General features: G+C 36.3%; 2 protein-coding genes across 3 annotated transcripts; both read right to left on the reverse strand.

Annotated features, from left to right (window-relative positions):
- Nucleotides 1-307: 307 nt before the first annotated feature.
- Nucleotides 308-4,131, reverse strand: LOC132176557 (transcription termination factor MTERF2, chloroplastic-like). 2 transcript variants are annotated; one of them, XM_059588814.1, is made up of 2 exons: nucleotides 2,727-4,131; nucleotides 308-658 (listed from the first exon to the last, which is right to left on the reverse strand). In XM_059588814.1, the coding sequence occupies exon 1, from the start codon at nucleotides 3,916-3,918 to the stop codon at nucleotides 2,731-2,733; it is 1,188 nt and encodes a 395-aa protein (XP_059444797.1). In that variant the 5' UTR covers nucleotides 3,919-4,131; the 3' UTR covers nucleotides 308-658; nucleotides 2,727-2,730. The 2 variants fall into 2 exon arrangements, with proteins under 2 accessions (XP_059444797.1, XP_059444788.1); XM_059588805.1 differs by having other exon boundaries at nucleotides 308-723; nucleotides 2,727-4,130.
- A 5,759-nt stretch (nucleotides 4,132-9,890) lies between these two features.
- Nucleotides 9,891-10,754, reverse strand: LOC132172277 (uncharacterized). Its single transcript, XM_059583753.1, has one exon. It carries the CDS (start codon nucleotides 10,752-10,754, stop codon nucleotides 9,891-9,893), a length of 864 nt encoding a protein of 287 aa, XP_059439736.1.
- Nucleotides 10,755-17,326: the final 6,572 nt, after the last annotated feature.

Consider the following 17,326-nt stretch of genomic DNA (forward strand, 5'->3'; position numbering starts at 1 on the left):
GCCAGTCTTAGCTCTAAAAATGTTGACATGTGAGAGAAACAATTGAATTCTACACTATTTATGAGTCCACTCTAACTTCAAGGATGTTTTTGGCATTTACAGTATAGGAGGGATTTTGACAGATACATGCAATAACACACAACTACATACTTGCATTTGTCTTAATTATTATTGAGACTCCGTTTATTTCCGCGTAAAATGTTTTTTTTTTGTTAGAAAGTGTTTTGAGTAAAATATCTTTTCAGAAAAATGATTTCAATGAAAAATAATTTTATATTTCATGCGAGTAATCACTAAATACATGTAATGAACCAAATGGTTTCATCCATTAATTTCAGAGAAAATCCTAACAAAGAGGTTACAAGATCTTTCAAAATCATCAATTTTGCCCTACACAAATAACAAAAAACAAGATCCATCCTACACCTAGATTACATACAAATGAAAAAGAAGCAACTCGATTGACTAGAGAAAGCGAAGCCTTCTTTAGAGCTTGGTGGCCCTGGATGGAGACTTGGACTCTTTGGCAGCCTTCTCCGCCATCTTATTGTTGGGAAGGACACCGCCATGAGCAACGGTAACTTCCCAAGCTCTGCATCGTTCCTCACAGCCAGCAGAACATGCCATGGAATGATCTTGTTCTTCTTGTTGTCACGAGCTGCATATCCAGCCAACTCCAGCACTTTCACACACATTTATCAGAAGCAAGAACGAAAACAAATGCTGAAATTGAAGCAGTAGAGAATAGAAAAATATCAGAAGCAAAGAAACACACCATCTCACTTCGCAATCAAACACATACTAAAATCTCCAGATTAAATAGCCATTTTGATAAGTTTTCAGAAATTTATGAAAGGTCAAACCCACATGGAAAATATTAAAAGCTGCAAAATTTTGACATGTTATCTCGGAAAAATTACCAAATGAAACAATGGATTCGTCCAAGAAAAAAATCAGCTACTAATTTATGAAAGGTCAAACCCACATGGAAAATATTAAAAGCTGCAAAATTTCGACATGTTATCTCGGAAAAATTACCAAATGAAACAATGGGTTCGTCCAAGAAAAAATCAGCTACTATAAAGGCAATATATCCATTTTCTGTCCAACATTTCCAGGAAAGCAAACATACATCTAGAGCAATAAACACAAACATCAACTACCAAATTATAACACAGCCATGACTTGAGCAAAACAACCCACATCTAATTAAGCAAAATCACAGATCTGAGAGCTAGAGCAAGTAAAAGCTAAAAATAAAGTTTAACCATAGACACAGAGAGTGTGTGGTATTACTTCAGCAGCTAGGCACTCTAGCATATCAGCAGAATACTGATAGGAAAGAAATAGAAAAAAAAAAAAATAGAAATAGAAACAATACCAAGTTCTAAAGCATGCAAAAACGAAATTGAAACAAATGAATACAGCATAAATGCAAGTCAATGAGAGAAGGGCAAAACAAACCGACATAAATTAATGGAATGGGTAAACCTTGACACCAGCGATATATCAGGCGGTGTTGTCCAGAAGCTATACATATTGATCTTTGTTCTTTTTACATTGAAAGTTGAAACTGGTATCATCTTTTCTTAGGAAAGAGCAAAAGAGAAAGTGATATTTACAGTTCATAGATGCTCTCTCTACTGTTCAGAAATTCAAAATTGAGTATCCATAACATTGAAAGAACAAACATATATATCAAATTTTACCCAACCTATTTGATTTAAATGGAAAAATCAAATGGAGAAAAAAGGAGTCCATCGAAAACCAGATATTGGCCAACTTCAGCATACATTTGGGCATGGTTTCATAGTAAAACGGGAGAAAGAAGGATTATCAACAAATAAAAAAGGATTATCAACAACACAAGTCTATCAGCCTAGTCTACTCAGACTTGTTAGCCTCCACAGCTTTGTTACCCAATCTGTTCCACATTGTTTTGAACCAACACTCATGATTTTTGCTATTCAACAAGAGAAAACACTTGCTAGCTTACAAGCCGATTCACAGTAATAACACCTGGCCCCCTAGCTGACCCAATCAATTGGTTTTTACATGTATTTTCGTGGTGTCTGACGTAAGTCCAGAGTCCCTTTGGAGCAAGGAGGGAATGTGTTGTCATTTTCTGTCAATTTGCCTAGATAAATATAAATGCAGGGCAGAACACAGTTGATTGATAACAAAGACTACATTAAGAAAAACGCATTCTCAAAAGGAGTGTCAATGAACAGTGGGTCATGTCTGTCATGACTCATGAATTGCTCACAGTAGATTGATCATCGTAGTCTCTATATTCCATTACAGAGATTCGAACAAGCATAGGAACCATCAAAAAACACAAAACCAATCACATTAAGCATATTGAGAAATACACATTCTCATCAAGCTAGGATGTTCCATAACACTGAAAAATAGGCTGTGAGAAAAAACAAAAATCATAAAAATCAGTCATTGCCTGTATTTCAGGGGTGTTTGGGAAGGGGGAATTCAAACACAAGTGGTGATATGTGAGTAAGGATTTTGTTTGGAATCTAAAAACAATGTCATAGCATAATATTTGGTATTTTTGACTTGGACATCAAAACAGAGCAAGATAATACAAATCCAATGCCCAATAACTTGCTTTTTGGCCAGACAATACCCAATAAATTGAAAATGCTATAACTGCCAACAATTACACAAATCAAATTGGAAGTCAAGATATTATAAGTTTCCCATCCACATACCTTCTCAGACTGAAATCCTACATCCAGAAGACATCTTACCCTGATATACATTCAACAATTCAGGAACATCATCTTGGAATCTGATCACAAACTTCTCCAAAAATATCCTCTCTGACGGTCGCAAGAAAGTCCCCACAGCCAAGTTATTCTTAACCAAACCCTTGGCTAGCAAAATTTGAACAACAGAACACCGAGGGATAATTTTGTTTTCCAAGCTTAAAGTTATAACGGAAGGATTTCTAGCTATATTTGCTGATGGCCACCCAATTTTGTTCACAAGGAAATCCATTGTTTTCGTGATCTTCTCTTCTGAAGATAGCATACAATTTGGAAAGCTTTTAAATGCAGCGAGCGCCATGTCCTTTGGCCAACCCCACCTCTTATAAAGCTCCAATCTTGATTCCAGCTTTGGTTTACTCATCTTCAACAACACTTGGATTGCCAGGACAAACACCGTTTTCGTGGGATCGAATCCCATTTCCATAACCTGGTGGACAACCTCAACAAACTTAGCATGCTTTGTAAACGCTGCAGATGGATAATTAGTTACCAGGAAAGAGATTGTCGATGGAGGCGCTCCAAGTTGTCTCAAAAGTGAAATGTTTGGAGCTACAGTTTTCGGTACATCACATAGAAAAGCCCGTGGTGAGCGCTTGAAAGTTGTCAGGACTTTCTCGTCAACAAGAAGTACACTCTTGAGGAAATCATAGCAGGGGATAAGACGTTTCTTTATGCTGCTTCTGAACAGAAATGGGTTTAAAGAGAGAATGGTAATGAGGTCAGAGCTCGAAACCCCTATGGAACGCAAAAGCTCAATCTTGGGCAAAAGGGTCTTCTCAGGATGAGATAAAAGAATCAGTGGAAGCATCCTGACGATTCGGGAGATTTGGGCATTGCTGAATCCATTCTCTTTGAAAAAATTCAGCACTGAGTCTGGTCTCTCTGGGCTCTGAAATAGTACCCTCTGGGATGCTAAAATTGCAGATTTTGTGGACAACCCACAAGAGTTGATGAGGTAAAACACTGCAAAAGAATGTTTTCCCTCTTCTTCTGGTTTTTGATTAGATTCAGATAAACTACCTACTGATGTAAACGATTTGACAATAAAGAAACCATTTTGCTGAAGAAAACCCAAATGGGTCCTTCTGTGTTTGAGTGGTAGTAGCTGTCTTGAACAGAGAAAACCAAACATAACTGACTCACCAAAAGTTTTCCTCAGACAGCTTCGACTATGCTCCTGTAATTATTAAGTAGACTTTGAACTCTTCATGAACTTCAAATCTGAGGGGGCGGTTGAGCTCCATAAAGAAATAATATGCCAAGAAAAAATGGCTTATTCGTACCCGGAATATGATCCTGCACAACGGAAACCAGCGTAACGTAAGTGGTGAGATCCGTTTGAGCAAAAGGGTATATAAAATAACAATGCCGTGTGCCGTTTAGGAGTAACGGTGAATCTAGGGCTCACAGTTTTTTAGGGGACTCGTGAAATTGAAATGAATTCGAGTCAAAATTTGTGAATTAGTATTTACAAGTATGACTCATTTAATTAAATGAATTAGATTAGAGTTGACTTATAAGTCATATACTCATGTCTCGACATGATTCAAACCTGAGATTCTATACTAGAGCTAACAATGTTTCATACGACTTACGAACTTAACATGAAACTAGCAAGTTAGAATTGAAAGTTTTGACTTGTTTAATTAAATGAGTTAAATTATAGTTGATCTATATAATCTTATACTCATACACATGATTCGACACAACCTTAACAACTGAAACTAACATGCAAATACGAATTGTTATCCTTACTTTTTAATAAACACCGGTAAGGCCAAGGAAGAGAGGTTGGGTTTACAAAGGTAATGCTACGTACTATCATTTTATCCTTCTAAAGTTGACGAAGATAAAAGAAAGATAAAAGTGTTAAAAGGAACAGATCTAGAAAATTTGGATTTATTGTGTAGTAAAAAGGCTGATTATGCATGATTTGAGCCTTGATTCAAGGGATGTGCTCCCTCTTCTCAAGTCTATATAATAAACTCTTTGTAAGTAGAAGATATATGGTGAAATAAAAGAATTCATTCTTCTTCTAAAATCTATCATAGTATCAGAGCGATTTCGTTAATACCTTACGATCTTAGTTTTTTCTTTGATTGCGGCACAGCCCATGTGGGCTATGCTCACACAGGCAGTACCTTGTTGAAGCTTTAAGCCAACATCATCATCTTCCTCTTCTCGCAGCTTCCCTGCAACCTTTACTCAAACACCTAAGCTTCACCCTACTACACACAAAACCCATCTACCTCTCTTTCCTCTTCCCACAACTTCTTTTATTTTCATATTCAATGATGCTAGTGACCCATGTGGGGAGCCACCTGCGTCTTGAATGGGTTGTGGAGAATTTACTGATTCTTGTTTTTTGGCCGTCTCTTCCTTTCGTTTAACAATAAAATCTAAGAGCCATATATTTGGCTACTTTCAAATTTGACTGTGAATTTACGATAAAATGCAATTTGCTATGAAATTTGACTGTCCATTAGTGGTTTTGTGACGAGATTCAACTGCCCCTTGATATTTACGGCGAGATCCGACCGTCCCTTGGTAATTTGCAGCGAGATCCAATTGCTCCTTGGTATTTGTGGCGAGATCCGACTGCCTCTTGGTGTGCTGCGGCGACATCCGACCGCCCACAGTAAACCGTCCGTTGCTGTTTTCGGCGAATTTTCAATTAGAATTGAAGCTTTTAACACATTTTCTTGTTCATGTTTTTATTTATATATGTCTATGTTCATATTGTGAACTTCAAGCTAAGACACATTGCATACTTCAAGCCGTTTTAGTTTTTTCGGGGAATATTAAAGGAACAAATCTAGAAAATCTAGATTTATTGTTTAGTATATCTCAAAAGTCAAAAAGTACTATGTATGATTTGAGCCTTGATTTAAGGGATATGCTCCTTCTTCTCAAGTCTATATAATAAACTCTTTGTATGCAAAAGCTATATTGTGAAATAAGATAATTCTTTCTTCTTCTAAAATCTATCAAAAAGGATAATACATATCATTATTCATACATAAAAGCATGGGCGAGATTTTGCCATGTTAACTAAATAAAACCAAAGGTCCAAAATAGGGGAAAACAATAGTCCAACCACACTAGATCCTCAATTGGTCAGCTACATGTAAAATGATAAACAAGAAAACACAAGCAATATACAGAAGTTCACAGTTCAACAAATCGAAGCAAAAAGCACTCATAGAAATGCTAGCAGCCTCAACAAACTTAGAGCATTCCTAGTGTACTAGTTATTCATTACCTAAAATTTGATTAAAAAACTCTACTTTTTTGGTTTAGCTAGTTACTTTTCAAAAGCGCCCCACAAAATGCTCTCTAAATTTCTCTCTACTTCATTTAAATATATAATTTTTTTTATTCTTTATTTAATGTTCCTTTATTCTCATGGTAGTTGGGAGGTTTATTCTTATGGTAATGTATTCATCTCCCTCTTTTAGTAATTATTTTTCCTTTTAGGTAAAGTGAATGTTAAATTTGAAATTGTAATCCATTAATAGCAGATAGGATAATATTACCAAAGATTAAATAGTTAGTTTCCATAAATTATATGATAATACATCTTTTGTGAAAAGAAATTTTATACAACAGCATAATATTTACATCTCTATAGGCAAATTTGCTTAAAAGATGCCATTGGCATATCAATGAGAGATGATGTTGTATCTCTATTGGGATTTGACTTCTTTGCGGTAGTGCAAACGCGATAAATTACTTGAATGGCCCAGATTTACCAAAGAATTTTTTAATCCAAAACCAAACCGCGTACTTCAAACAGTAAGACCAAAAAAAAAAAGTTCCGTTTATTTTCTTCCCTAAAACCATCCAAAACATAATGGCCTTCTCCGATTGCGGGATGTAGGTCAACGACCTCATCACAGTGCTTCGGCATGATGAGACGAGGTTCTCATAGGCGGTCTCTAGGAGCTCCAAATCCATGAGGCTCGAACCCAGGTCGCGCTGAGCTGTTGGTGGTGGTGCATGGGTCTCTGAGAGTCTTCATGCCTTTTGGAGCCGCCAGGTGACTGTCTCTTGGAGGATCCCAATATTCTGTCTCTCAAAATACTGTACATTGTTGGTGCGATGGGTGGGTTAGTTTTGTGTTACACTCTACTTCTACAATAGTTAACGAAACTAAGGAAACTAGGAGATTTTAGCTACTTCTAAGAACAATTGAGAGCCAAAACGTCTGAATAGTTCTCATTAACAAGCCTTGGCCTTTTATACAAGTAAAACAACTAAAATGAGCCTAGATGTAGACAATTACTACTGGACCGTTACAACCAACTAACTAAGAAAAGCCCACGTCACTTAGCCACATCTCAACCAACCCATCTAACAGAATCCAGCCCATCATCTCCACAACCTTCCACTTCTTCCTTTCGCCAACTTCCAGACTACTTGCTGAAAAGATCTGTTACATTTTGTTATGTTTGTCGCTTTTTTGGGTGTGTGAGAGAGAAAAGCATGGGAGAGTGGGATTGGTGTCTGTTAGTGTTGCTTGACTTCAAAGAAAACCACGATGGTGTGACAGAGGAAGGAGATGAGACGTTGGAGAGTGACTTTTTAGATAAAAGGTGACAGTTTTATCTGTTTTTGCTTCGTATCACACCAAGCGGTTGAAGGAATTTGTATGTATATATATGTATGCGTGTATCTCTCTCACACACAGAGAGAGACATGGAAATTTGGGAATGAAGAACAAGTTGGGTTGTGCCCAGTGCGAGTATAAACGAGCCGACCCTGAGAGAGAGATGAGTATTTGGGAATGAAAGACAAGTTGGGTTGTAGCCCGTAAGAGTGTAAACGAGCCGAGCCTAAACGAGTTTTCCTAATGAGAGAGATGGGAATTTGGGAATGTAGGACAAGTTGGGTTGTGGTTATGGGTTGGCCAAGAGAGCTGGCGTGGGGAAGAAAAGCAAGGAGAGTTGCTACCCGGGACATTTCCTTCTCCCCCAGCAGCTGAATTTGTCTGGTTTTAGATTCAGATCCGGAGTTCACCAAATCAAGAAAATGGTGGATCAGCTTTATCATTGGAACCATGAGCACTGAGCAGCAATAAGCCATTCAAAATCCTATGTTAGAAAACAAGCTCAATTATGGCATCACATGATTGAAACCCTGCAAAAACCAAACTTTCGACTATGATACCAATGCAAGAATTTGAAGTAGTACAAAGTAGAAGCAACTAGAAGCAAACAAACTGTCCTATACACCCATGACCCATCAATCCAACAGGTGCAGATTAGATAAAAAACCAGAGCACTTTTGTCCTGTATAATATTCTCCAACTTCATTCAGATCCAAGATTCACTAACATATGTTCACAAAATTAACAACTTCTAGAGTTCAAGTTCTAAAACTATATTAATCTCATAACTAAAAATCCAAACATCCAAAGAATTAATCGAAACCAAGACTTGTAATTATTAACCAAAGCCAACCCAATTATTTCCATATCATAATAAACAAGATAAACCTCAAAAACCATACCTTTAAAAAAAATCAAAGCACTATCCCATTTCTTCAGTTATATAATAATGCTTCGGATGCCCTTCGTGGAGTACCACCTATAACTATTGATGCTTTTGTAGAAGCTTCTTCCCACTTCTCCAAATTTCGCTCCCATAGATTCTATAATTCTCCTTTAAGACAGAAAACTACTCTATAGTTTCATTCCCTTCTCCCAAATTTTCTAAGCAACCAGACATAAATTATGACTGAATTTTCATCTACGGAACGCAAAACTTTATTAGCAACCAAATAAAGAACTAGCAGGAACAACAAAATGCATTTAACAAGAAAAACAAAACCAGCAATGTACTTCACAATTCCACTGCCAAAACACCAAATCAACAAAAATTCCCAAGAAAATCATATTTCCCTAAAGGTCAACAAAATCCCAAAAATCACTTCAACAGCATTTTTTTTTTTTTTTGACATGTCCGCACAAGAGGGGGGAGGAGAATTCGAACTAGTGACCTCCGCTTCATTAGGCATGGTCCTAACCGATTGAACTACTTCTTAGGGACATTTCAACAGCATTTCAAAAGTGAAACAAAATGCCGAAACCCAAAAGACTGACATGAAAGATTGAGAAGCAAAACCTCAGATTCAGAAGTGTAAGGCTGAGGCGCGAAGGAGGCTGGTATCCACTTGGTATCCACTTCATGCTTGTGTTGGGAGAGGGCACACAAATGAGGAATATACAAAGAAGAAAAAAGGAATTGGCGAAACATATTGGCTCGGCAGACCAGACAAACGAGCTTGGTAAGAGGCTAAACTGTTGTAACACTACCGAGCTCAATGCATGCGGTATTTTGAGGGAGCAAGGCAAAATCTGGCAAAAAAAATGAGAAGTGGAGAGCCCGCATGTAAAAGGCAAGGTAAATGAATACCAATGGAATGCTGGCCTCGTATGATAAGTTCACATGTAAAACGATAAACGAGAAAACACAAGCCACATACAGAAGTTTTCAAATAAATAATACTACCTATTTCTCTATATGCTTCGAGGATGATCTTGTTAAGAGAACTAAAAACTCTCCCAAGACTCAAATCTCATAATAGGCCTAATGTACGTCAACTGGATAGCAAATTCACTGGGTATAAAGTGTCTCATGCCTTAAGCACACACAGAACCAAGGACATTGAGAAATAGACACTCATGATACAATCGTCTTGGTGTCAAGCTAGGATGTTTCATAACACTTAAAATAGGCTGTCATAAAATAAAATAAAATAAAATAAATAAAAACCAGAAAAATCAGTCATTGCCTGTATTTCTGGGTCATTTTTATTTTTTCGGGGGTGGTTGGGAAGGGGGAATTCAAACATAAGTGGCTATATGTGAGTTAGGATTTTGTTTGGAATCTAAAAACTATGTCATAGCATAATATTTGATATTTTCGAATTGGACATCACATCGTCCATATCCAAACAAAGCAAGATAATACAAGTCCAATGCCCAGTAACTTACTTTTTGGCCAGACAATACCCAATAAATTGAAAATGCTATAACTGCCAACTATGACACAAATCAAATTGGGAGTCAAAATGTTACAAGTTTTCCATCCACATACCTTCTCAGACTGAAATCCTACATCCAGAAGACATCTTACCCTGATATACATTCAACAAATCAGGAACATCATCCCGAAATCTGATCACAAACTTCTCCAAAAATATCCTCTCAGTTAGTTGCAAGAAAGTCCCCAAAGCCAAGTTATTCTTGACCAAACCCTTGGCTAGCAAAATTTGAACAACCGAACACCGAGGGATAATTCTCTTTTCCAAGCTTAAAGTTATAACGCAAGGATTTCTAGCAATATTTGCTGATGGCCACCCAATTTTGTTCACAAAGAAATCCATTGTTTTCGTTATCTTCTCTTCAGAAGATAGCATACAATTTGGAAAGCTTTTAAATGCTGCGAGGGCCATGTCCTTTGACCAACCCCACCTCTTATAAAGCTCCAATCTTGATTCCAGCTTTGGTTTACTCATCTTCAATAACACTTGGATTGCCAGGACAAACACCGTTTTCGTGGGATCGAATCCCATTTCCATAACCTGGTGAACAACCTCAACAAACTTAGCATGCTTTGTAAACGCTGGACGGGGATAATTAGTTACCAGCAAAGAGATTGTAGATGGAGGCGCTCCAAGTTGTCTCAAAAGTGCAATGTTAGGAGCCATAGTATTCGTTGCATCACTTAGAAAATCCTGAGATGAGCGCTTGAAGGTTTTCAGGACTTTCTCGTCAACAAGAAGTACACTCTTGAGGAAATCATAGCAAGGGATAAGACGTTTCTTTAAGTTGATTTTAAACAGAAATGGGTTTGACGAGATGATGGTAATGAGGTCAGAGCTCGAAACCCCTATGGAACGCAAAAGCTCAATCTTGGGCAAAAGGGTCTTCTCGGGATGAGATAAAAGAATCAGTGGATGCATCCTAACGATTTTGGAGATCTGGGCATTGCTGAATCCATTCTCTTTGAAAAGATTCAACACTGAGTCTGGTCTCTCTGGGCTCTGAAATAGTACCCTCTGGCTCTGGGATGCTAAAATTGCAGATTTTTTGGACAACCCACAAGAGTTGATGAGGTAAGACACTGCAAAAGAATGTTTTTCCTCTTCTTCTAGTTTTTTTATTAGATTCAGATAAGCTACCTACTGATGTAAACGATTTGACAATAAAGAAAGCATTTTGCTGAAGAAAACCCAAATGGGTCCTCCTGTGTTTGAGTGGTAATAGCTGTCTTGAACAGAGAAAACGAAACATAATTTCACTCACTAAAACTTTTCCTGAGACAGCTTCAACCTTCAACTATGCTCCTCTAACTGTTTGATTTAATCCTTCAGAGAGCACTGCCAATCACCCGCCCTTCTTTCTTCTCCAATCCCAGCCGTAATCGTCATTACCAACTTCCTCGACCCCCAGCCTGACTCTTTCCCTCCCTACGCCCTCCTGAAACCCATCTCAACGACTTTCACCCCTCTTCCAACCCAAGGGCCGCAACAATAGTGTGAGGGAGCTCATGAGCACGAGCATGAGCATGAGCATGATTGGATTTACAAATTTAGATTATTTTGGAACTAAATATTATGTGTGGATGACGTGGCAAATCTAGATTGCAACCTAGAGGTAGAGGAAATGAAATTTCAAATATCTCTTCCAAAAAAAAAAGAAAAAATCAAATATACTATGCAAAATAAAATTTCTAAAGGATTTTGCAAATTTCTAAAGTATTCTTTGCAAAAGAGAATAACTTCTAAGCAGCTATCACCTAAGATTATTGCACAAACACAAATAAGAATAAAAACATTAGATTATATAGTTTTATTCCAATTATTCCAATTATTATTATTTTTTTTTAAGAATATGGGGAAGGATTGAAGGTGGCTCGCCACCACCCCCAGTCCATCTGGGGTTGCCAGCATGCCACCCCAGAAGGGTGGAGGTGGCCGTGCGGGCCACCTCTCCCCATATATGGGCTGGATGTGGCCCGTGTGGCCACCTCTGCCCATAGGGTGGCTCGCCGGCCACCTGAGGTTGGCCACTCAGGCCACCCCATGGCCTAGGGGTGGCCCGCGTGGCCACCCCAAGTGGGGGATGGGGTGGCCACCCAAACACCCCATTAATTTTTGTTTTTTTTGTTTTTTAAAAAAATAAAATTGATTTTTTAAGGTTTATGTAGAATAATGTGATGTGGTAGTATTTTTTCCGAAATCTTATGTTTATTTTAAAATGCTAATGTGTCATTTGATGAGTGGTGGGCACAAAAAGAGTGGGTTTACACCACCTCCTTATAGAAGTCACTCTCTTTTCAAAAACAAATATACTATGCAAAACAAAATCAAATATACATTATTTTTTATTTTTCTAATACTCAAATTTAAATTAATCAAAAAAAAAAAAGAAGGAAAAAACGTGAAAATGTGGTGGGTGCCCACCACTCACTGCATTTGCACGTTTTTCCTTCCATTTATTTATTTTTAAAGTTTGAAAGAAAATAAAATAATGTGATTTTTTTTTTTTTTTGGGGGGGGCGGGGGAACGTTGTATATTCAAGTAGGAATAACTATTACTCACATTTTTTAGAGGAATATGTATTTCTCTTCGTAAGGGAATGGTAATAGTTATTCCCACCGGAATACCTAGCTATTTCTAGGAATGGACCTCTAATAAACAAATGAGTGGCTATTTTGTTCTATGAGTCTATTCCGTAAACAAAAAGGAACCTAAGACCTTATTTGGTTCGCAAAATGGGTATTTCATTAGAAAAATGAATAGTTTATTTTTTTTTTTGGTAAGTACATTCATTCAAACAAACGAGATTACAAACAAAAACAAGCTAATCTGAAAAACCCAATCCAAATAGACTCATAGCACCTCAGTGAACTGATAGGATACCAAAAAAATAAAAGACACTAGCAAATGCAGCCAATTAAAGCAGCAGCGCTTTAAGATGGATAAAACCATCTAGAGTAAGAAAACCCCTAAAAACTTAAATCTTGACAAGTTTTCAAAGAAACTGTGAAGATTTAGCATAAACCAAACAGTAGCAAAATGGTTTCTTTCACAAACACAGAAGTCTGAGGCCCAACCGATTTAGTTTATATTTCAAAACCCAACCTAGACAAACTACTAGCACCCCAATGAACTAAAAAGAGACCCAACAGGCAGAAAAAAGATAACGTACACGAACACAGAGTCTGAAGCCCAGCCGATTCAAGTTTAAATGAAAGCTACACAACAACGTAACATAATGGAAATACATGACAAAAAAGCAGAGAAAAAATCTATGACAAAAAAACAGTAACACCGGTAGCAAAGGCGAAGGCGTGGAAGAGCTTCTGGCCGGCTGGCCCACACGTGCAAGCAAAGCTTGCCAGGGGAATGTCAGAGGACGCCATAAAGGGCTGGAGATAGTGTAGCGGGGCAGAGGAACGCCACATGCCTACCAAGGTTGCACCATGCGTCGGCGCGTGTGAGACATGCGCTAGAGAGTAAGATCCACTCTCGGGCACATGTGGGCCACACGCCGGCGCGTGGTGGTCGAACGGTTGCACGGCTAGTGGTAGCTGAAAGCTGGGTGACCTAGGATCTTAGTGGAGTGTCACGTCTTTGGGTGTAGCTTCCTGAAATTTGTAGATCTGATTTTCAAAAAATCAAATCCTAAAACTTCAAAAAAATTGTAGATCTAGGGAAGAGGAGGATGGTTTGATGCTAAAATCGGGTGACTAACGGTGGAGAATGGGTTGATGGTGCTTTTGGACAAAGATTGAACCTCCAAAGAGTCAGAAAGAACCTCCGAGGAGGCGGATAAGACCTCCGAAGAGGCAGATAAGACCTCTGAAGAGGCGGTAGCAGGAAGGGGAGGGGGAAAGAGGAAGGGGGAAGTAGGGGAAAAAGTGTTACATGAATACGTAATGGGATAAATTTTAGGTTCTGAGGGAACCTAGATCTTAGATTCTAATGGAACTTAGACCTTTTAAATTTTGAGAAAACCTAAAAACTCTTTCAAAATCAAGGTTTTGGATTAACTTTCTAATTCCTTTTTATTAAAATATAATCCTTTAAATAGGAAGATTACAATGACTTAGACTTGGAGTAAAGCTCCTACACCAAAAATAAACCTTGAAAAGATAACTAGATAATTGAAATACAAATAGATGTCTCTAATCTAAAAATGTTGATAATAAACTAATCTAAATGAAATCTATTTCATTTTAAATATAAATTTACTATAATTTAATATCTACTTTATCCCTATGTTACTTTCATAACAAAAAGGGTGGGAGGAGGGAGCGTGACTCCCTCCCCCCGAGCTCGCTAGAGCTAAAATGGGAGTTTTCTCTTTAGGTTCTAGAAGAGAGAGAACATAGATTTTTTTTTTTTTTTTTTTTTTTCAAGTTGATTGTAGAAAAATGAATAGTTATTATGAAGGAGCCTGTAATATTACAAGAGATATACCGTAATTGGAATTGAATAAAAATTACTAAAAAAAAAAAAACAATTTCTTAATTTTTTTCTAAAACTCAAATTAAAAATAAAATAAAATTGAAAGTTGATTTATGTGGGGGTGGCCCGCCACCCACAGAGGTTCTACTGTGGGCAACCACCAACCGGCCACCCTTAAGTTCAACATTTTTATTTTTGTTTTTAATGGTTGAAAGGTTGAAAGAAAACAAAAATAAAGATGGCTTTTTTTTTTAAAAAAAAATAATAATAAATTATATTTTCCTTAAAGAATATCTATTCATCTTATTTTAGAGAGGAATATGTATTTCTTTTTGTAAGAGAATATTTATTCCATCCTAGCAGCGGTGAAGCTAAGAATTGATTTTAGCATGGGTGATATTAAAAAATAAAATTATATATATATTTTAAAAAATTATAAATACAAAATAAAAATAAAATACTTTATAACACAAAATATATCTTCACAATATAAAATATTTATTATTTATAAAGTCTATATAACCCATCATTTATTTGAAGTTTATCCTTTAAATTTTGCTTTTTTTTTTTTTTTTTTTCCACTCAAATTTACTGCCCTCCAAAATTTCTGTGGCACGTCAGAAAAAATGTTTCTGATGAAGGATGAAGGACAACTAGTACGCTACTAATTAATTAAGCATTTCAAAATCACGTACATGTAAAATTCATTTAACTTAAAATTAAACTCCAGCAATTAGTGCATGGCCCAACTAGCACATATATAATAAACTCAATGAAGTTTCAACACTATGAATGTCTAACGGGGGGATCGATGTCAGACTCCAATGAGTTCTGACAGTACATTTCAAAAGTGATTTTGACTCACAAATTAAAAACATAAATCATATATTCGAGGTGAACCCCGCCCCTGGGCTTACAAGGAAAAAAAGATGAAGAAAAATTAGTAAATTAATTCTGGGTTTAGCTTTATATATATATATATCCTTGTAGTATAAAATTAGGAAAATATATATATTGGTTTTATATTTTATCAAACGCCGCAGCAGGGGTTTAAAACACATCAAATTACACCTTCAAGCATGCAACGTTAACAAATTACTCCCTCCAATTAAATTTTCACACACACACACACACACACACACACACACACACATATATATATATATATATATATATATATATATATATTTGATTTAGCATCATCACATCATTTAAAAATTGCCACATAAAAATTACAAAGAAAAAAAAAAGAAAAGAAAAAGGATTTGGCGTGGTCCGACCACCAAAAATCAATTTAGTAAAAAAAATGGCAAATTAAGATAATTGTATCTACTTACTTACTTGGACTGCGCGAACATTGAAGTGACCCAGATCAGCAAACATGGCCTCGGTCCCTGATTTATGTCACCAGTGAAATAGAAAATGAAGCACATGCATGCGGACGGTGTGGAAACGTAAACAATAAGTAGAATATTCATGGTAATGACTCATGCACAGAAAAACTCCACCAAGATCTTCTGGATAATAATGCCCTATATATGACTATAATTAATTAATTAATTTATGTTGTACGCACGCATGCAGCTGCATGCATGCTTAAATAATAATTTAGTTACATATTTGAAAGTCATTTGCTATTTTGTTGGTCTTTAATTAACTTAATTTTTTCTTTGCTTTGTAACTTTATTTCATAGTACTCTTTATTGATCAACAAGCAGATCAATTAATTAAGATCACTTTTGATTGGCCTCTAACGTGATTTGTCAAACTCCATTACACTACAAAAAAACAGGGACTTTATTGACGTGACATACAGTAACTCATGTTTGCCACGTCAATAAATTTTGATGTGTCTAAATAAACACGTCAATAAAAAATGTATTGACGTGTTAGATTTTAACACGTCAAAAAATTTTGACGTGTCAATGGAACATGTCAAAAATTTTTGACGTGTCTAAATAACGCGTTAATAAAAAATGTATTGACGTGTCAGATTTTAACACGTCAAAATTTTTTGACGTGTCAATGGAACACGTCAAAACTTTTTGACGTGTCATAATGGTACGTCAAACATTTTTGACATGCCTTTATTCAACACGTCAATAATTATAATTAGGTAGTAAATTAATTATACAATATGTATTAAAAAAAATTAGGTAGTAAATTAATTTTAATTGGTATATACGTATACATATATATCACATGCATCCCAATTAATATCACATGCATGCCAATTAGTATCATAATCATACTATTAATAGTATGATTATACAATATTGTATACCAATTAAAATCATATATATATATATATATATATATATTATCATATGCATGCATGCATAATCATACTATTGTATACCAATTAATATTATCACATGCATGCATATGAATATCAAACATTTCATTAATATTAATTTGAAATGAAATGATAGCCATATTAATATATATGATATGATATGATATATATTATCATGCATAAATCATTCTACTAATATTAATATGATAGCCATATTAATTTTTTAAAAAATAGGACATACATAATACATTTATTTTATAAGACCCGCAAACCCCACATGAACCCGGCCAACACAAAATATGTGTTCAGTGAGTGGATTATTGAGCTCAGCCTCACGAAAAAATGGATTTTATTATCCGTACATCTAGAATATTAATTTATTTATTCTTTAATTAGTTTTAAGTATATTGTATGTATAATGTGTTATATAATAGAAAAAAATGATATAAATTAAAATTTAAATATTTAGCTTGCAATTCTTGACATGTCCTGTGTTGACATGTCAAGAAGCGCACCTCGGGAAGGCGCGAATCCAGCTTGGGTTCAGCCCCTTCTTCTTCTTCTTTTTCTTCTTTCTTTTTCCTTCCCTCTCTTTCTTTCTCCCCCGCGTGTGCCACAGCCCCCTGCCCTCCGCTAGATTTTTTTCACTGCCGGCCGTATCTTCGTCATAGTCACATGCATTCTCTCACCCACATTCTCTCTCTCTCACTAGCTAGCTCGCTAGTGACCGGGCATTCTCTCTAGCTCTCAATGTTTCTCTCT

The sequence above is a fragment of the Corylus avellana genome, chromosome ca1 (genome assembly GCF_901000735.1).
Source record: "Corylus avellana chromosome ca1, CavTom2PMs-1.0".
Classification (NCBI taxonomy): Eukaryota; Viridiplantae; Streptophyta; class Magnoliopsida; order Fagales; family Betulaceae; genus Corylus; species Corylus avellana.

Bases quoted from the DNA above. Each gene is read 5' to 3' on its own strand.
- LOC132172277 (XM_059583753.1), bottom strand. From the start codon at position 10,754: ATGCATCCACTGATTCTTTTATCTCATCCCGAGAAGACCCTTTTGCCC.
- LOC132176557 (XM_059588814.1), bottom strand. From the start codon at position 3,918: ATGTTTGGTTTTCTCTGTTCAAGACAGCTACTACCACTCAAACACAGA.